The following is a 20,844-nucleotide window of genomic DNA, read 5'->3' as shown; positions in this document are numbered from 1 at the left end:
CATGCAAGGTAACAGGCATGTTAGTCAAGCAAGAAATGAGGATTGATTTTTGAACAGTATGATGCAATTAACATGTTATTCACCCCATATTATGCTCTTAATATTTTTCTTGATGTGGTATTATTGTTGAATGCAGTTTGAAATGTTTTGCCTTGATAAAGTGTCATGCACTGTTATGTTGTTATAGTTCTATTCTGTACCATACTATGCACTTTGGTTTTATTGTTGTTGGTGGATATACATTTGATGTTGCCTGTAACTCAAATGAGTGCAATCTTAAATACCTGTGATATGGCTGAACTAGACTGATTGTTAAGGTGTCTGATTTATGTTCAAAATGGAAAGAAGTGAGTACAGTAGTAGTCCATGCGTGGATTTATGGGGCAGTCTATTTTATTTTTTTAGAAGGAAAAAAGTGTGAGTTGGATTCAGTTACCATTTAGCTGCATTTCTGTTTTTAGCCAGTGGAGAAGGGGGACAGTTAGATTTTTCTGAGAAGTATTTCCCTCTTTACTTGTAACACTGAAATTTATCTCCTCATTGTCAATTGAGGATAACGAGCTGTAAAGTTGGTACAGTTATGTGCTATTAAGTGGATGTTTTCTGTTAGTTAATTGCATTTCTCTAATTGTCTGTGTCTCGGATTTTTCAACATTGTATTGCCATTTGAATGTAACAATGCCTTGGGCCTATGTGTCTTACTGCATCACAATGTTCATATGTTGTTCTGCATTTACAAAATAGATTATATTGACTCCTTCAGTATGATTTTGTAATTTCTTTGTTACCATAATTACTCATATTCTCCGGCCCCTTATTTTGCCTCAGTTTCATGAACTGGCCCCAATTCCAAATTAATTGAATAGCCCTGGTTTATAGTATCAGAGGATTGGACATGACCACAAAAACCATGAAGGACCCTGAACAAATCAACCATCAAGGACCCTGACCTAATCAACAATAAAGGGCCCTGACCTAATCAACCGTCACCTTATTCAGCCACGCCCCTTTTTTAATGTCATTGTCTTCCGCTTTGTGTTGAAACTTCCGGTCGGCTAGCTAAGGCTAGATAGCTGCTCTCGTCTCAGTGGAGTGGGAGGAGGAGCTTGTGTGCGCATGCCGTGAACGTGACAGCGATAAGAAAAAGAAAAGAACGACAAAGAAAAAGAACGGCTCACCACTGCGACTCGGTTTCCATCGTTCATGTTAAAGAGCCGTTCAATAGATTCGGTTCGTTCGTGAACGTCACAACTCTACTCGACGGTGTTCGACTCCGTAGTTGGTCGGGCAGTCTTGGTAAGTTCACATCGCTTTTAATCCTACTTATATTTCATTTTAAGGTGTAATTCAGATAATTTATGAAACCTGCACGGTAGGAATATTCCTCAATTCTCACTATATAAATGAATGTGGTAAGATGGCGGAAAAAAGCTACATTAGCTTGAGTTAGCATGGACTAATCAGGATAGCAAAGGTGCTAGCAACACATGTACCGTTAATGTGAGTGGTTCATCGTGTTCTTTACATCCGTATATGTTCTATATTTATGAACAGATAGGGGTAGGTGATGTCTACATTTGAGAGCGACTTTGTGACGCCTGTGTTCAAGGTCTGCGTTTAAGTCATCCAGCTAGTTAGGTAGAACGTCGACCTGGACTTCCTCATTCTGCTGCCCGCCATTAACACAACACGAACGCGGAGCTGTTTTACATTTAGGGCATTTAGCACACGCTTTTATCCAAAGCGACTTGCATGGAGTACATTTAAAAAAAGGTGAAACAATATATCTCTGTCAGTGCAGTAAGGGTGTTCATAGAACCAAGTGCCAACAATCGCTAGGTTAACCCTTTCCCTGAATAAGACAAATATAGCTAGGATAAGAGGCTGCACAACTAGGTACTTTTTTTGTTGAGTGCCAGGACGTACAACTTAAAATAAGTGCGTACATAAAGGGCCAGGACGTACAACATACCACAAGTGGGAGGGGGTAGATATGCTGTCTAGGTGAACTCTGAACAGACGAGTCTTGAGTCCTTTGCGGAAGCTGGTGACCGACTCTGCTGTCCTGACGTAGTTTTAAACTCTGTGGTTCTCGTCATGTCTTCCAGAGGTCATCCCTGAGCCGTTACTATGGTGAAGATCTTCATTGGGAACATCGCCCAAGAGGCAGAGAAGGATGAGCTGGAGGCTCTGTTCACGCCGTATGGCCAGGTCACAGAGTGTGCCAAGTACAAGAACTATGCCTTCGTTCACATGGATGACCGGAAGTCGGCCACCAAAGCCATCCGCGAGCTGCATGGCCACAAGCTCCACGGCCGGCCCATCAACGTGGAGCCCAGCAGGGGCAAGAACAACGGGCCCGTGAAGCTTCACATCGCCAATGTGGAGAAGGGCCACGACGATGAGCTCCGCGCGCTGTTCGAGGAGTACGGCGACGTGTCCGAGTGCGCCATCATCAAGAACTTCGCCTTTGTGCACATGCCCAACAGCGAGGAAGCGATGGACGCAATAAAGGGACTGGACAACACTGAGTTCCAGGGTACGTCTCGCACATTCTCATGTATCATGTGTCACATGGTAACCACTGCTGCTGCTTGTAAGCAAGCCTTTGGTTGTTGAATTCTAGCATAGAGTTGTCGATGGTCTCTGATTTTCAAAGTGTCTTTCTGCAGCCAAGCGCATTCACGTCCAGATGTCGAGGAATCGCCCGCGGGGCGGAGAAGAGGAGGAGGAGTACCCTCCGCCCATGCACCGGGGGGGTTACTTTCCTCCCCGGCATTACCCGGGACCCGACCACCCCGACATGCACTACAGAGGGCGCATGCATGGGTACCCTCCTCCCCCACCCCCGCCACCTCCTCCGCGTCGGCCCGCCTACCCGGAGCACCCGTATGGCGGCGAGCGGGACGGCTACAACGTGGTCGACTACTACGAGAAGTACCGGGCAAGACCCTACGCCCCAGCGCCCTACGCCTCCGCCGCCCCGCCTTCCTACCCGGCACCGCCGTCCTACGCCACGCCGCCCTCCTACGCCCCAGCGCCCTACATGGACAGGCGGGCGCCCCCCATCCCACCACCACCCCCCTCTGCGAGGGAACGGCCCTACGACCCCTACGACGGTCGATCGCTGGCCCCTCCTCCTCCACCCACCTCGGCCGGCGCCTACTACGCCAGAGACCGGAGTCCCATCCGGCGCCCTCCTCTCCCCGTCCCGCCGCCCCCCTCCGGCAACGGCTACTCGTACGAGAGGTCCCGGCTGTCGCCAGTGCCCCGGCCCCCCATCTACACGATGCCCCGACCCAGGGACCCGTACGGAGCTCCGCCGCCGCCGCCGCCACGCTATGCTGGCTATTAGCATCGCTGGAAAGCAAGAGAGAGACCCGAGGTGAGTGGAGCATGACCAGGGGCGCACCGAGGTGGGGGGAACCAGGCACTCCAGGTTGGGAAGGAGGCAATACTGCGGCCAAAACGCTTTGAATGAAACGAGCTGGGTCAGTTAAGATGAGAATCTTGCGTTAAAAGAATATTCAAGAAGGTGTTAAACCATAGTAAGAAACCCGAAAGCCGTTACGTGTATTTTGATGACCATCGACATCTTGACTGAAAGTGCTAAACATGAGACTTGCGCGAGTCCTGTAGTGTAAAGCCGGCTTGACCTGTGTGGTGTGCTCTCTTTCCAGGTTTAGACTATGTCAAGATCGTCGTCTGCTGATGCACGTGGCGCTATACCCGCAACCCCCCCCTTCGAACCCCCCACTGTAGTCTACGGCGGATTGCGTTGCGTTCGCCATCAGGCTTCACGGAAGCGACTATTGCGGACGTGTCCGTAATTTAAAACCATACGATGGCTTCGAATCACACGTCCTCATCCTTGGGCTGATGTTGGCGCCTTTCTTTTGATTATTATTATTTTGTTGTCATGTTTGTTTTACTATTCAGAATTCAACTGTTTGCAGTTTACTGGTGAAGGTGCCTCATCTACTTAAACAAAACGTCAATCGACAAAAATAACTATTTTCTGCTTTTCGGTGATTATTTTATATAGACTAAGAAAACTGTGACTTAATTGTTCGTCAGTTAAATAACCGATTTGTGTGAGACAATTTATTTGTAGGGTTTTCTGTTTGTTTTTTTCAAAATGCTCTGAATTGTTTCTAGTCACAGGAGTCATGCCGTTGTAGTGGCGTTGTAATCATAGCGCTTGTGTCACAGATTGTTCAACTTTAACAGTCCATATATTTGCGACGCATGACGAATCACATTTACACTGTTGTTTTAAAATTATAATTTTTTACTTTTGCGGATATTGAATCTTTAATACATCTAGCAACGACATGTATGATTTTATTTTCCTCAGACCTCTTTTCATTTCCAAGTCTTTTAAATAAACACATGTTACCAACAAAGAATTCGGCGTTCCCACTCGCATCATTGCATCAATCATAGGTGAGGCCTTCTAGTCCAAGTTTCATTTTTTAACTATCCTTAATTTCGTAACTAAACCTTGTTTCAATTTAAACAATTGAGCCGTAATTGCTAGCTCCGATATGTTCGCGTGTTGCTTCGACAACAAAAAATGATGTACATGTATCAATTGTGTAATTCCCATCATGCATATTTCTCACTCATTGACCTTTGCTTCCCCTTCGCACTGCACGTAACCCTTCACCCCATTGTTTGGCGCTACCTACTCTGGTATCCTCAGTGTTTGTGCTCTTTGTAGGTTACCCTACCCCTCGCCCCCTGCATAGGGGTTGACGTAACGCAATGCCAGGAGTCGGGCGCTACACGGTAAGTGTCCATCAGGAGACCCCTCTGACAGGATGAGCTGGGTAGGTACTACACCAGAATGACCTTTCTGTGACATCCCGCGCACATCCCGCCCTCTTGTTTAAACTGTCTGCACCCTGATCTCTCACCGCAGGGGAGCCGCCGTGGGAAGGCAGCGGCGGCTTGCGGCCAGATGAACTGTATTGGCTGAGCGCCAGTCAGGACCAGCGCTGATGGGAATCTACGTGTAGGATTCAAAGGTGATTTCAGTGGCTTGCCCAATAGGAAGAGCCCCTATTTTCAGAACTGATAGATCGCTAAAACACAAAAAATATGGAAAATATTATTTGGGAGAAAAAGCTACCAAAGATTAGGTAAGGTAACCTGCTTCAATGGGAACAAAGAAATCATACCTTTTACGGGGAAAGTACTGGTGATCAACTCAGAAATTGTAGCTTCTCTCCCTTACCTTGCTGGTACACTTCCAGCCCTCAAGTCTGTTATGACAGACAGCCCTAAGAAGAAGCCTTTTACACTTGATATGGGGAGCACATCAAGAGAACTAAATGTACAGGCCATTACAAAAAGGGGGAAAAAATGTCCCTGAGCTAGCAAGTAAAATAGAAGCTCTATTTTTTTACTCCTATATTGCAGGAAGTATTGAATGAAAATAGGAAGAGCCTATGGTCTAAATTTGCTATCTTCTAGGTAGGTCACCAAGTTGAAAAGGGCCTTTGTGAAATCCGGAGGTTGGAATGATGGGTAAACTGAACAGAGTTTTTAAAGAAAAATGTTTAAGCCCCGAACGGGCTTCTAAAGGCTAATCAACGTCATACTTTTTTGAATGGGTGCCAGAATTTCAAAGGTTCGAAAATACCTTCTTTTTTTTATAATTTTTGTAGTAGCTACGAGGCACCTTTTTAAAACATTGGACTCATTCTTGAGTTGGTGTTTGCTTGTGTAGTTTGAGATCCCATGTAATGCTCTTTACAGTATCTAAAAAATGTCGTAATTTCTTCAACTGCAGGCAGCCGATATGGTCTTACTCCATGGAAAGGATGTGAGGCCAACGGATCAGAACCACTACATCAAAAACCAATGTAGATCAGTGATGCAGTCATGCAACTGAAACCAAACCAAGTCGTCACCCCCCCAGCCCACCCATAATGAATGCAGATGATAAGGCACAGATGCTGGTCGTGGTGGGTGTCTGTTCTGTCCGGTGAGATACTGTTTGTCTGGGAACATTTACAGATCCCAACACCCCAATGCATAGAAGCACGTAATAAACACGTTTTTATGATTAGACCTAAAACAACGATATTTGTTTTGGCAACAACTCTACTTGCCAGCAAAAAAAATAAAATTGGTCTGTTAGATGTATGTAAGTGGATGTCTCAGGTTCGTGAATTGGGGGTAGATGGGCCGCTGTGACTGCCTGCTGCCTCTCATCCATGTCTGCCCCTCATCCATGTCTGCCCCGTGCAGCTAGAGTGTCTTCAGGCTTCTCGGATAAAAGAGGCGCTGCTGGGCCTTCTTGACCAAGCTAGGGGTATTCAGGCCCCCGGTCATGTCCTCAAGATTTGTGGATGCCCAGGAACTTTAAACGGGCCCCTCACTCGACCTCCCTGCTAAGGCCCAGCCCAGTGATGATGATGCACATGAGAGGTCTGTCTTATCTTGTTGTAGAAGGAACAACCCAAATGATCTCTTGACCCAAAACTACTGTGGTGCATGTGGTAGACTAACGTGATAACTTATCGTTGGATAAAAAAAATAATAATAATTAAATATTTATTCTGATCCAGACCTTGCCTTGGTGTCAATTTTTTTCTAATCACTAACTAAAAAACTGCATGGAAATTAAAGTAATGTAGGTCACTGGAAAATAACCTCTCCCTTTCACTTACCGGGGGCACCGGTCAGGTATTACCAACACCATTGAGAGTTGGCTTTATCATATTTAACGGTAAGATATCACAGGAAGATAAAGGTTATGACCATATATCTACTTTCCCACATGACAAGCAAGCACGCATACACTGACTGAGACTCAAACTCATCTGCTGATGACTACATCATGATTTAGTGATTTAGATTTAGCATTGTTCCTTCGACAATCAAATCGTAGGTCAATATAGACTAAAGCTGTAGGCCATGTGAGGTTGAAGTTTCAAATGATTAAACTACTTAACTGTACGGTTTAAATCAACATTCTGAAGTCAAAAGAAGTGCCACAGGTCATGCTGGACAAACTGAGGGTTTACTACAACCAGATATGTGTCCGACCCTCACACATTTCTTTCACTTCCTCTTCACATTCCAACTGGTGTGCGAAAAAAAAGTCTAAATTTTCTTGGATGGAATTTCCCAATAAGGCAGCCTTCCCTTCAACCGAATGTGAACAATATAGACTATTTTGAGGCAATAATCTACTGGTTTCTGTAAGATAACAAGTAAGATAACAATGGCCAAACCAGAGACCATTTCAAGACGTACAGCAACCCATTCACAGGTTCCATGCTTGAGTGCCTGTTACGGCTAGTACAAGGACTGCACTCTTTAAGTATGGGTGGATCCTCAATTCATGTTTGCTGAAACTCCCGCTAGCACATATAGCAAATCTCCTTCTGTTTTCGGCTATCTCTAACAGTAAAAGCCATCTTTCTCCTCTTACATTCTATCTCCAAAAAAAGCAATGACAGGATCAAACGCATGTCCCGTCCGAACACTGCTGTTAATACAGTTGTCAGGCGGAAAATACTTGTTCAAAGGACTGTTTTTATAAGAGGCCAGAGTCTCAGGAGCCATTAAGGGGACCACATTATGGGCCTTCCAGAGACAAGGGTTGGAGGAGCAGAAAGCCTGGTCCTCCTTTGAGCGGTGCTTTGACATGGGTGTGTGTGAAGGAGCAGGTTAAGACGAGTTTTTGAGCGTCAGTTCAAGGGGGGTGTGCAATTATTTTTGGTATGTAGGCGTATGTATGCATTTGTAATGAAGGATGGTTTTGAAGTTGATTATGTGGGAGAAGTGGTGTCACAGTGCATGGAAACCAGGGTGGGGTTGATGGGGTGGTGCTTATGCACTCATCAGAACCCTCGTTGTTCATGAGGTGGTGGAGCTTCCAACCCCCATCAAGAGTGCGTAGAGCCTCAAGGACAAAAAAGAGTGTACGGGTTAAAGAGTTAACTTTGTTATGTTAAGTTGGGAGTGATTCTCTGTAAAACGCGATTGTTATGGCTGCTAACCTCGCTCGAGTGGGAGTGACCTGCTTTCTGACGCCTGACCACGCCCCTCGCGCCCGCTTCTATGAAACCCAAATGGGTCAGTGTTTCTGCACTCAGATAACATTTTTGTATCTCCCTGGGCGGAAGTTTTCCTGCTAAAACCTGGGTGTTACTTATTCTCATTCCTATGCATTTTTTCTTAATCATTGCTTGATTGAGGATCCCTTGATTGAGCTGAAGCAGAGTGGAACAAGCAGAAAGTAAAGCTTCTCTTTAAAACTTGAGTTTCTGAAATGCTTTGTGTCATTTGAGTACCCTGGCTCAAATAAAGACACTGTCCGTTAACGACTTCTTGAAAAACCCGTTCCTCGGAATGTGACAGTGAGTACTTAACCCTTGTTCGCTTTATCATTGATCATCGATTCAAAAATAGATCCACAGCTTACTGTTTTTTCAATCATTTAATAAAAATTAATTAAATAAACAGTAAAAGTTAAGTCAATAATAAAATATCTTAAATCAGTCTCATTGCCTCAATGTTTAACCATTATTTTGCAATAAAAGTTGGATTTGACGTGGCACACAATGTTATAAAAATAGTTCACAAATATATATAATGAAATGTGCGGCCACAAATGTTCATACAATCATCCATCATCACAGGGTGATCCGGAAAGAAGAACAGCAGCAGAGCTTCTTGATCAGCTTAGAAACAGAAGGGTCTCATCCGACTCCATGGGCCCCTGTCTCTCCCTGGGCCCCTGTCTCTCCATGGGCCCCTGTCCGTGGCTCCTCAGGTCTGCCGGTCTTTCCGACCACCCCGTCTCCATGACGGGAGCGATGCTGGGCCCCGCCTCCCCCGCCCTCGCCGGCCGGGCCTCAAGTACGTCAAACAGCACCTCAAAGCTGGCCACGGCCTCGCCCTGCTCCACCCGGATCAGCATCTCGTAGTCGCCGAACTTCACCAGGGCCGTGGCCCCGATGTCCAACCTCTCCAGGTAGACCAGGGAGACGCCGTCGACGGACACCCGGCCCCGCTGGCTCAAGCTCTGCACGCTGAACTGCAGGTAGGGGCTCCGCGGGGTCCGGAAGGCCTGGACGGACAGCTTTTTGCGGGAGACGCGGGGGTCAGCCAGGGCGAAGGTACAGGCCTGCTGGTCGCGGCCGAACCTCAGCGGCTCGTCAGCGGGATGGGCGTGGTGCCCCGTGCCCGGGCCCAGGGGCAGTAGGCGGAACATGCCCTTGGCGCCTTGCTGTGGATGGTAGAGGCTGATGTAGAGGCAGGTTAACTGGTCCTCCTCAGTCTCCAGGGTCTGGGAGACATCCATGACGGAGAAGGTGGCGGTGGACTGAAATGCAACACAGAATAACAGGAACGAGTTAACCTGAGGCCGGAGAGTGATCCTAACCCCTAACCTGCCCAAACTACACTGCGAGTTGCCTCGGGTAAAAGCGTGTGTTCATTTACGTAATAACTAGTGGCCACCTCTCCATAATGACGTAATGAATATATTGAAATTGTGTGTGCACAATATTAATATAATATCCCTTAGACTCATAGAAGTGAAAGGGATTTAGACTCATGTCTGTAAAGCAGTTGTGTAAGAACGGCCAAAAAGATGTGGACTCTACCATTTGTTTTTTAATGAGTGTGGCACAATTATTATTGCAACACAAACCAAAAAGCAACTGAGGTCTGTTTTCTAAAATTGGAGATTTTCGACCACATGATTTTTGTTTTATTTTACAAACAATAAATATATACAAAAATTGCTGTACAATCCTATAACTTATTTTTGTTTTAAATGTGGTATCTCTATTAAGAATGACCCTGGATCCTGACATGTTTACATGTGAAAAATATTGCTATTTGCAGAAACGAAAAGTGAAAGAATTTCAAAAGGAGACACCGACAGATAAGCATATGAACAGGCTCACTAATATCCCACTCATCCTCATAGGCCTACCATTTTAAGTAGCCTTTTGAAACAAGGTTTCTTTCTAAACGGCTCGGTGGGTCCATTTAAATCATCCGCAAGTGCCTACCTTTGCATGAAATTGCTGCGACTTTCTACGACATCCACTGCCAGGCCAAAATGTTCGGAGGGACTTCAGGAACAACTCTAACGGTGGCTTTTCAAACACAGCGTAGACAGACAGCAACAACCCCCCCCCTTTTCTCCAACTCCCTCCCACGCTCTCATCTTAAGGGGGAGAGGGATGTACTTCTCAGAATGATGTTACGTAAGGTTAAAGAACTGAAAGTAACTAATAATAGTGACTTCGGTTTTTTACCAAATGGGCAGAAAAAACGGGAAATAATTTATGAACCCACGGTTTCCTTTGCTTTCTACTCGGATGGGACCCTCACTGGACACCGACGGTTTTGTTTACATAACATTCACACACCTTTATTGAACGGAAAGTTCTTCTGGGAAGAGCCGAATAACAACGCTGGCTTCCTCCACCATAAAGCATCAATAAATAACTTGGTTTTAAAACGGATAACATCTCACAGCCAGGGGGGCGGAGCTTCTGACCAAACCATATATGGACATACAAAACCTCTAGAGTATTTGGACCATACCAGTAAAACAGACAAAAACATCTGTATAATCCAATATCATGTGGGCGTTGGAAGAAATGGTGGCATTTTAACACGGGTAGGACACAGGGATCAATCACAACACTGCACAACACTGGAAACACACCACAGGAACTTGGAAACAATGCAATGAAACAGAGACAGTGAGCACTTATTGCTGGAATGTAGAAGGTGCCAACAGAACGAGGAAAGAAGTTCCTCGTTCCTCGTTCGTCGTCCTGATAGGGGCTTCTTCGGGTCCTGTCAAGCTGATGACCCCCACTCCAGGCCGCGAAATTACGAATCATTCTATGGCCACGCCAATATTCCGAAAATAAACGCCCGCCGGTAGGTGGCAGTAATACCCCGATAAGTTAAAGGCTGAGCGCCATTAAAGAAGAAGAAGAAGACGGTTCTTCTGACAGTCAAAGGTTGAACGCCATTCATTGAGGCTACCGGTTCCCGGTTAAAAGGTAACAATTAACGTATTCTATTGTAAATCGATCAATTGTACATGATTTCAACTTTAAATCAACGTTGGAATAAGGAGTGAAAGTATTGATGGTTTTATTAGGCAGTGGAATTCGGTATTAACCGTGGATGGATCGGGGGGCTTTGTTGATAATATGGCCTAGCTAGCTACTTAGCATTAGCCGCAATTTATCAGAAATGGATTCTTTCGTCCAAGGTGCTCTGTGCATATCGGTAAATGTAACGCAAATGTATTTAAGAAGCATAAAACTATTTCATATGCGTAAATGTTTAATTGTATTTGGTTATGACTGATTTATGAGGTCAGGGTAGCCTAGTGTTGTAGGTGGCACGAGGTAAACTAGTGCATGTGTCGCTTAGGGGTTAATCACCATCACATGCTCTGGTTTTTATGAGATGTTGTCTAGCAGGCATGTAAAAAAAAAAGGAGAATATGGGAAATCACTGCAAATCACCACCTCTCATTACCTTGCCTGGTAATACACCAAAGGACTGACACATACAATTTACCCATTTTGACATTCTTGAAACAGATCCAAAAGTAGAATGGTGAAGATATTCGTCGGGAACCTCCCGCGGGAGGCGGACCAGGAGGAGATCGAGGCCCTCTTCAAAGAGCACGGCACCGTCACCGAGTGCTCCATCATCAAGAACTTTGCCTTCGTCCACATGGACGACCGCAAGGCGGCCGTCAAGGCCATCAAGACCCTGCATCTGCACAAGCTCCACGGCTCCCAGATCAACGTGGAGGCGAGCCACGGCAAGAACCAGGGTGCCGTGAAGCTGCACGTGGCCAACGTGGACAAGGGTGATGACGGGGAGCTCCGCACGCTCTTCGAGGAATACGGCAGTGTGTCGGAGTGTGCCGTCGTCAAGAACTTTGCATTCGTTCACATGTGCAACTCCGAGGAGGCCATGGATGCCATTAAGGGTCTGGACAACACAGAGTTTCAAGGTAAGGGAGACATGAATGTTCCAAAGTATGGGGCAACATGAATATTGCTTTATCTCTCCGGGGTGTAATTTAGGCCTAATCTAGGCTATCCAGTAAAAACTATCATTGTGCCCGTGCGTTCCATACCGATTCATCCTCCTCACCCCCACCCTGTCCGTCCCCAGGTAAACGTATACACGTGCAGATCTCCAAGAGCCGGCCAAGGCACGAGGAACAGGACGACTACCCGCCCCCGCCCCAGGAGGGAGGCTACTGGCCGCCGCACGGGTATCCGGGCGACCGACACGAGCCCCCCCCACCACCGCCCAGCTACATGAGGGGCCCACCCCACCCCCACCACCACCACCCCCACCACCACATGCCCCCCGGCTACCCCACGCCCCCTCCCCCGCCCCCTCCCCCCCGGCGTGCGGTGTACGCCGAGCGGCCCTATGAGCGCGAGGCCTACGGCGTGGTCGACTACTACGAGAAGTACCGCGCCCGCCCCTACGGCGTGCCGGCCGCCTACGATGACCGCCGCCCCGGCCCCGTGCCCCCTCCTCCTCCTCCCTCGATCGCCGTCCGCGAGCGCATCCTCACGGCGCCGCTCGACCCGTACGATCGCCGCGCCCTGCCCCCGCCGCCGTCCTCGTACTACCCCCGAGAGCGCAGCCCCCTCCGCCGGGCGCCGCCCCTCCCCATGCCCCCCGCCGGTAACGGCTACGGGTACGAGCGCTCCCGCCTCTCCCCCTCTAGGCAGCCGGCGCCGTACGGGGCGGTGCACCGCCCCCGGGACCCCTACGCTGAGCGGTTGCCTCCGCCACCGCCGGCACGCTACGCTTATTAGCTCCTCCGCGCCCACGCCCCCTCCTCCCAGCGTGCACGTCAAGGTGAGGACAACATGCGCGCTACGCTAACGACAGTCACACCGAGTCCATAGGTCTCGCAGGGAAGCTTATTAAAATCCTCTGGTTGGAGGGACATTGTAAGGAAGGATGGGTTTCACTGGGACGAACATCCTCATCTCAATCGTATGTGGGAAAACAAGAAACCATACGAGTCATATATATTTTTTATTGTATCTTCTCTGTGGAGGAAGATGCGGCACTCGACTCTAAAGTAAAAGCACTAATATATATCTTTTAAAGTAGGTCCCAGTGCCCGTTGTCTCTAGTTGCAGAGCGTGATGTTGATGTTTTCTATATTTTTGCTCTATCCCACAGGATCGTTCCGCTCGCCAGATGCTCTCGGCGCTCTTCGTTTCCCCGGCGACGGTGGAGCGCGTTTCGTTCCCCGCTCTCAGGAGGAACCGTCGTCCTCGTCTCCTTATGAATTATATTTCATTTGTATTTTTAATTATAACATTCTGGAGCAGATTTCATTTTTTTATCTCGTTTTTATCTTTGTCACTGTGCTGTAGTCGTTTTAACAGTCTGGCTATAGGTCGTTTTTTATTTTGTAATTTTGTAAAAATTACGTTAATTAGTATTCTACTATTGTGTGTGTGCCATGGGAAGCTTTTTTAAAAGCGTCACTTGTTTTGGAGGTTCTATTTGGTATCGAACGTACGCACTGGGTCCATCTTCTGGGCCTTCCCGTTCTAACGGCGTATAACAGCTTGGTAAACATCTGCTGTGACTTAAATTTGACATCGTCTGTAAAGAAAGAATACCGAAATGCGATTTAAAGAAAAGAAAAATGTCGCCTCCTTTGTCGGAAATGGTTTCAATAAAGGCCTCATACCGTGATCCCGATGTTCTTGATACTTCAGCCGCACGTTTCTTTATAATATATTCGTCGACTAACGTCGCTCCCTGCATAAAATGTCTCATCGCCATTAAACCCTGTATACCGACTAACTGTCCCATTAAAGGGTCCCTCTTCAACCACCAGGTATGACGTTGGTCAGCCACTTCAAGGCAAAATGTACCCTAGTGAGTGACGTCACACGTGGGCGTGTCCACGGACAGATTGTTTGGTGGGTAGGTCAGCATAACCAGTTAGTATGGCCCACTGGGTGCTGTTGGTCAGCTGATCTATCCCTCATACATCTGGTTGGTTGGTCTCATGTGACGTCGCACTGGGGTAGATTTAAAGGAAGGGTGGCTTTTAAACGTCACACTTGCTGGTAGAATGGGACCCCTTTTTGGCCGGCAGTGAGAAGCCTCGATCACAAATGGCTAACCGCCAACCTCGTGTCCACGTTGCCTATTCGTCATCCTCCCTGTCACTCTCAAGTGGGCATAAATGGGCTTCGATGCGATCCTCGTCCGGCTATACTCCAGCTCTTACCTCCTAGTGTTTTTACCTAGTTTATACCGCATTCATGTGGGGAACGGTGGTGGAGCCCTTTCTTTTAACCACAGGTGAGTACATGCAAGAACCCCAGGATACAGGTAACGAGAGTGCTGAAGGTTTTCACAGTGACTTGTTTTAAAGGAGAACCAGACACCAACACCGCTCATGTTATGCCTTCCAGATGACTCCGTGTAGAAGGTAATGGCTTGCTGTTGCATGCAGTGTCGGTTACCTGCTGATTAAGCATTGATGTGACAGTGTTCTTTAGGACTTTTAGGAAACAGAATGGGGGAACCTGAGAAGGTAAAAATAACTAATTGTCCAGGTGTTTGGTTCTCTTTGTAAATGCATTTGCTTAATAGTGGATGTAGAACCTGCAGCCTATAGCCTTTCACAGGCACAATCACTAACCGTTTCCTGCTCATTTTTGAACGCACCATTTTCAATTGGATTTAAATTGACAATTTATTTGAATATCATAATTAACCCAGTGAAATGCTCACAATGGCATGCTTCATTAAACTCCATATGGAGCTCAGGCTAGTCTCAATTTAAAGCTTTATTTTCAATCCTCTCAATGTGACCCCAGAAAATGAAGACTGACCACTAGGACATAAAGAAATGGTATGGATTGACTTGCCAATCCTAGATATTGGTGTCAGGTATATATATTGATCATATTCACTGATGCATATACCATGTTTTAGCCTGGTCTCACACCGATGCAGATGTAAGGTAAGCTGGTCAAAAGATGGGCAATATGAAAACGGCATGTCTAAATTTGTCTCACCTCTGAAACATTAGCAGGACAGTACTAACAAGAAGGCCTACTCATTTTGTAGATCTTCAAGAACCTGCAATGTTTCATCTCAATTGCGTCAACATTTTGTAAAATTAACTGCCAATAAAACATGTTTTGCTTTTATTGCCTATGTTTCTCAATTTTTTTTATGACTTATATTTGCTGATAAGCCCACTTTTTTTAATTTCATTCCATTTTTTGACACGAGTTGAAATCTTAATGAGGTCTTGGGTGGTTGTAGTGGCCCATTAAATTAAAGCGTTGATGGAAATGGAGGACAAATAATGAAATACTAATATTTTATTATAGAATTCATTGGTTTATAAAAAGCAAAGGTAAACCATAATCATTCATGGAGAGCTTTAACTGACAATGTTGTTTTTATTAAATAAATCTATACATTTCATAGAAAACGTGTGCCTGTGTACTAGAAAGAAATATAAGCGACATGCATATTGTAATCAACAAAATGTAAATATTTCCAGATATATTTGCAAGCTTATTTGTTTCTTAATGACTTCTTAGTAATGCAATGTAATTCCATATCTTGTAAAAAAGGGTCCAGGTATGGTTAAGATTGAGAGATTCCTATAGTCTTCTGGTTGCTGTGTACACGACGGCCGTGTCTAGGTCCTTAGGTCTGGGCCCCCCTCTTCTGTTCTTCTGACGGAAACTCAACATCGAGTAGCCTACTTCATCTAGCTCCTGAACCTGGGCAAATATATGTTTGTATTGATATAAAATAATATATAAAAAATATTTAATCAAATTTGACGATGCATTTTTAGAAATAAGACTCATACTACATTAGGTTTACCTTCCCTGATGGCAATGCGTATTTTAAAATGTAAAGTGTAGCAAGAAATGTGTTACCTGGCTTTCCTGTAGTTGAGGTTGATTTGAAGTTTCTAAAAAATATGAATAAAAGAATATTAATACAGAAAATATTTTTCTTACATGGATCCTCAATTGAAACAAGGGCACACCATGGTTATTTTTGTAAGAAAGAATTGGCTGACCTTTCTGAAGTTTACTTTGATGTGCTATTCTAAAAGCGAGTCCGACAATGACCAGAACCAGGATGATGACCACAGAAGCAAAGAGTCCTCCGACCATGATCCAATTACCCTCACACTTCACCGGCTGGGGTTCTGGGAGGATAAAGATGGGATCATCTGTTATCCACATTTGAACCAATATTATTTTATGAACCAATTCTAACTGAATCTCAGTACAATTCATGTAATTTAATTTAAATTAAAATTTTATTAATGAGAATTAATTGTTTAGGCCTATATGTATATATTTCTTTAAAGTCTGTTTTTTTTCTGCAAGTTTTTATTCAATTATAAGCAGTTAATTCAACTTGTTTATACAACTATACAATATAACAAATAATTTAAAAAGGATTGTTACTTTCAGAATTTGAGTCATCCTCTTCATGAAATGCACCATTTTCTTTAAACAAAGAAAAAGTAAATTTACCGGTGAAAAAAAAGGAAGATTAAATGTATATCAAAGTGTGTGTTTATCGACAGAATGGTATAATCATAGAAAAAACATATCTTACCATGAACCAACAACCATGTTGAGTTGACAACAACTACATCCCTACCAAGGTAAAAAATGCAATAATACCAGCCAGAGTCTGAAGAATTCACTTTCATTATTGTAAGATTGATGAAAGATGGACCGTATTCCGTTACAAATCGACGTCGTTGGATACCGTCACTGTGTCTCCCTGTCGAAGGAGAAGTTCCATACCCATTGGAGATGACAAAGGGCTTGGATGTGCAACCTGCCCTCATCCAGGTAGACAGTGTGGGAGCGTCAGACACATTTCTACATGACAAGGTGACATTGTTCCCCGCCTCTACCTCCACGGTCTGAGACACGGAGGGTGAGATGAGGAGCAAAACTGTAACACACACACACAAAAGTTAGAGATGTTAAATTGGCAGTGAGGGTAGAGGTCAAATCTGAGTCAAAAAGAGAAGTTCTACTCACCAAAGGTGTTTAGAAGTAGATATCGTATCACTGTTTTAGTCATCACTGCGAGTTGTGCTTCAAAGCTCTTTTAGACCTTGCATGTAGAGGCGCGGCAACTTTTTCAGTTTTTTTCCTTGACACTTAAAGGCTTGTGGAAAATATGATGACCTGCGACAACAATAATACACTCACAATGGGGGCTAACTGCAAAACAGTTTGCTACCTTCGTCGTTAATCAAAGCCACAGAGTGGAGAGAGTCTCGGTGTACAATACTTGAGGTGGAACCTAAGTCCCTGGTACTGTGTTCCTCAGCCATAGAAACATCAGGTGGTTTCAACCCATGTGAGGAAATAGGCTTCTGAATCTCTGTGACATTCACATGCGGGCCCGAGGTGAGAGGCATCAAACCACAACACGCAGGGGGCGGTAGTCTATTGGTTAGTGTGATTCACTAACCAGGCTAAAGGCTGTGGGTTAGAAGCCCTAATGTTAATCACCAGACCTGTAGCCCTCCTTGAGCCGGAGGCCTTACCCGTACACCTGCTCATTGATCACATGTCTGAATCCACTGCTTTGGATGTAAGCTCAAACTCTAAAGAGGACATTTGTAATTTTCCCAGGCCCTACTTCAAAATGGTCTGGCATGATGTTAACTGACACAGCCAATAATTTAACTGATTGCTTTATTATAGAACAACTTGGCCCTGTGGTGCGTCCTCCCATCAGGCTCCAGTCCACTAGCTAATCTGTCCTATCCTTCAAAACCTATGATTCATGTCTTTACGGGGCTAGACAGAGGAAGAGAGAATTTGTTGCCCAGTGCACGTTAGTTGATCAGGTCTAAGTTCTCTCATTCTTATGGTACATAATGTATTGTATTAGAAATGTTTTCATAGCATCCATAGTGTCCAAGGGAAGATACTTGTTTCCTGAATAAAAGTCAAAGTTGACGACCACTGTTGACCCTCTTATTACACTTTGCTAAAATAAGGTTATCAACCCAGTGAAATGCTCACAATGGCATTCCTCATTTAACTCCATATGGAGCTCAGGCTAGTCCCAATTTAAAGCTTAAGTTTCAATCCTCTCGATGTGACCCCAGAAAATGAACACTGACCTTTATGACATAAAGAAATGGTTCGACTTGCCAATCCTAGATATTGGTGTCAGGTTTTTACATTGATCATATTCGCTGATGCATATACCATGTTTTAGCCTGGTCTCACACCGATGCAGATGTAAGGTAAGCTGGTCAAAAGATGGGCAATATGAAAATGGCATGTCTAAATTTGTCTCACCTCTGAAACATTAGCAGGACAGTACTAACAAGAAGGTCTACTCACTTTGTAGATCTTTCAGGAATCTGGAATGTTTCTTCTCAATTGCGTCAACATTTTGTAAAATTAACTGCCAATAAAACATGTTTTTCTTTTATTGCCTATTTTTCTCAAAATTTTTATGACTTATATTTGCTGATAAGCCCACCTTTTAATTTCACTCCATTTTTTGACACGAGGAAATTAAACCTAAATGAGGCCTTGGGTTGTTGTAGTGGCCCATAAAAATGAAAGCATTGATGGAAATGGACATAAATAAAGAAATTCTTATGTTTTGTTATAGAATTCATTGGTTTATAAAAAGCAAAGTTAAACCATAATTATTCATGGAGAGCTTTAACTGGCAAATGTTTTCGTTTTTATTAAATAAATCTATACATTTCATACCAAACGTGTGCCCGTGAACTAGAAAAAAATATAAGTGACATGCATATTGTAATCAACAAAATGTAAATATTTTCGATATATTTGCAAGCTTATTTGTTTCTTAATGACTTCTTAGTAATGCAATGTAATTCCATATCTTGTAAAAAAAGGGTCCAGGTATGGTTAAGATTGAGAGATTCCTAAAGTCTTCTGGTTGCTGCGTACACGACGGCCGTGTCTAGGTCCTTAAGTCTGGGCCCCCCTCTTCTGTTCTTCTGACGGAAACTCAACATCGAGTAGCCTACTTCATCTAGCTCCTGAACCTGGGCAAATATATGTTTATATTGATATAAAATAATATATAAAAAATATTTAATCAAATTTGACAATGCATTTTTAGAAATAAGACTCATACTACATTAGGTTTACCTTCCCTGATGGCAATGCGTATTTTAAAATGTAAAGTGTAGCAAGAAATGTGTTACCTGGCTTTCCTGTAGTTGAGGTTGATTTGAAGTTTCTAAAAAATATGAATAAAAGAATATTAATACAGAAAATATTTTTCTTACATGGATCCTCAATTGAAACAAGGGCACACCATGGTTATTTCTGTAAGAAAGAATTGGCTGACCTTTCTGAAGTTTACTTTGATGTGCTATTCTAAAAGCGAGTCCGACAATGACCAGAACCAGGATGATGACCACAGAAGCAAAGAGTCCTCCGACCATGATCCAATTACCCTCACACTTCACCGGCTGGGGTTCTGGGAGGATAAAGATGGGATCATCTGTTATCCACATTTGAACCAATATTATTTCATGAACCAATTCTAACTGAATCTCAGTACAATTCATTTAATTTAATTTAAATTAAAAATGTATTAATGAGAATTAATTGTTTAGGCCTATATGTATATATTTCTTTAAAGTCTGTTTTTTTCTGCAGGTTTTTATTCAATTATAAGCAGTTAATTCAACTTGTTTATACAACTATACAAACTATAACAAATAATTTAAAAAGGATTGTTACTTTCAGAATTTGAGTCATCCTCTTCATGAAATGTACCATTTTCTTTAAACAAAGAAAAAGTAAATTTACCGGTGAAAAAAAAGGAAGATTAAATGTATATCAAAGTGTGTGTTTATCGACACAATGGTATAATCATAGAAAAAACATATCTTACCATGAACCAACAACCATGTTGAGTTGACAACAACTACATCCCTACCAAGGTAAAAAATGCAATAATACCAGCCAGAGTCTGAAGAATTCACTTTCATTATTGTAAGATTGATGAAAGATGGACCGTATTCCGTTACAAATCGACGTCGTTGGATACCATCACTGTGTCTCCCTGTCGAGGGAGAAGTTCCATACCCATTGGAGATGACAAAGGGCTTGGATGTGCAACCTGCCCTCATCCAGGAAGACAGTGTGGGAGTGTCAGACGCATTTCTACATGACAAGGTGACATTGTCCCCCGCCTCTACCTCCACGGTCTGAGACACGGAGGGTGAGATAATGAGCAAAACTGTAACACACGCACACACAAGTTAGAGATGTTAAATTGGCAGTGAGGGTAGAGGTCAAATCTAAGTCAAAAAGAGAAGTTCTACTTACCAAAGGTGTTTAGAAGTAGATATCGTATCACTGTTTTAGTCATCACTGTGAGTTATGCCTCGAAGCTCTTCTTTTAGACCTTGCATGTAGAGGCGTGGCGACTTTTTCAGTTCTTTTCCTTGACACTCAAAGGCTTGTGGAAAATATGATGAACTGAGACAACAATAATAGTCTCACGGTGTCAGCTAACTTAAAAAAACTGTGTGCTACCTTCGGCTTATCAAAAGCCACAAAGTGGAGAGAGTCTCGGTGTACAAATATTGAAGTGGAACTGAAGTCCCTGTGTGGGACTGTGTTCCTCAGCCATAGAAATATCAGGTGGTTTCAACCCATGTGAAGAAATATAACTAATTTTAATCTCTGACATCAACATGCGGGCCGGAGGTGTGAGGCATCCAGCCATAACACGCAGGGGGCGGTAGTC

General features: G+C 44.2%; 2 protein-coding genes and 1 long non-coding RNA gene across 3 annotated transcripts; 1 reads left to right on the top strand and 2 right to left on the bottom strand.

Annotated features, from left to right (window-relative positions):
- Positions 1–1,073: 1,073 nt before the first annotated feature.
- Positions 1,074–15,194, top strand: rbm4.3 (RNA binding motif protein 4.3). Its single transcript, XM_079758231.1, has 8 exons — positions 1,074–1,296; positions 2,109–2,539; positions 2,673–3,347; positions 3,681–3,703; positions 8,795–9,222; positions 11,607–12,028; positions 12,193–12,897; positions 13,231–15,194. Exons 2-7 carry the CDS (start codon positions 2,131–2,133, stop codon positions 12,852–12,854), a joined length of 2,619 nt encoding a protein of 872 aa, XP_079614357.1. The 5' UTR covers positions 1,074–1,296; positions 2,109–2,130; the 3' UTR covers positions 12,855–12,897; positions 13,231–15,194.
- Positions 8,490–10,149, bottom strand: tifa (TRAF interacting protein with forkhead associated domain). Its single transcript, XM_079757987.1, has 2 exons — positions 10,044–10,149; positions 8,490–9,346 (listed from the first exon to the last, which is right to left on the bottom strand). Exon 2 carries the CDS (start codon positions 9,323–9,325, stop codon positions 8,699–8,701), a length of 627 nt encoding a protein of 208 aa, XP_079614113.1. The 5' UTR covers positions 9,326–9,346; positions 10,044–10,149; the 3' UTR covers positions 8,490–8,698.
- Positions 15,195–18,781: 3,587 nt separating the features above from the next.
- Positions 18,782–20,235, bottom strand: LOC307091095. The gene is made up of 5 exons (XR_013812705.1): positions 19,984–20,235; positions 19,830–19,871; positions 19,432–19,563; positions 19,286–19,320; positions 18,782–19,123 (listed from the first exon to the last, which is right to left on the bottom strand). It is a non-coding gene; the product is annotated as an uncharacterized lncRNA (long non-coding RNA).
- Positions 20,236–20,844: the final 609 nt, after the last annotated feature.

The sequence above is a fragment of the Pollachius pollachius genome (genome assembly GCF_949987615.1).
Source record: "Pollachius pollachius genome assembly, chromosome: 20".
In the NCBI taxonomy this organism is placed as follows: Eukaryota; Metazoa; Chordata; class Actinopteri; order Gadiformes; family Gadidae; genus Pollachius; species Pollachius pollachius.
Note: the sequence above shows the minus strand (reverse complement) of the source record. Positions and strands in the feature narration are given on the sequence as shown.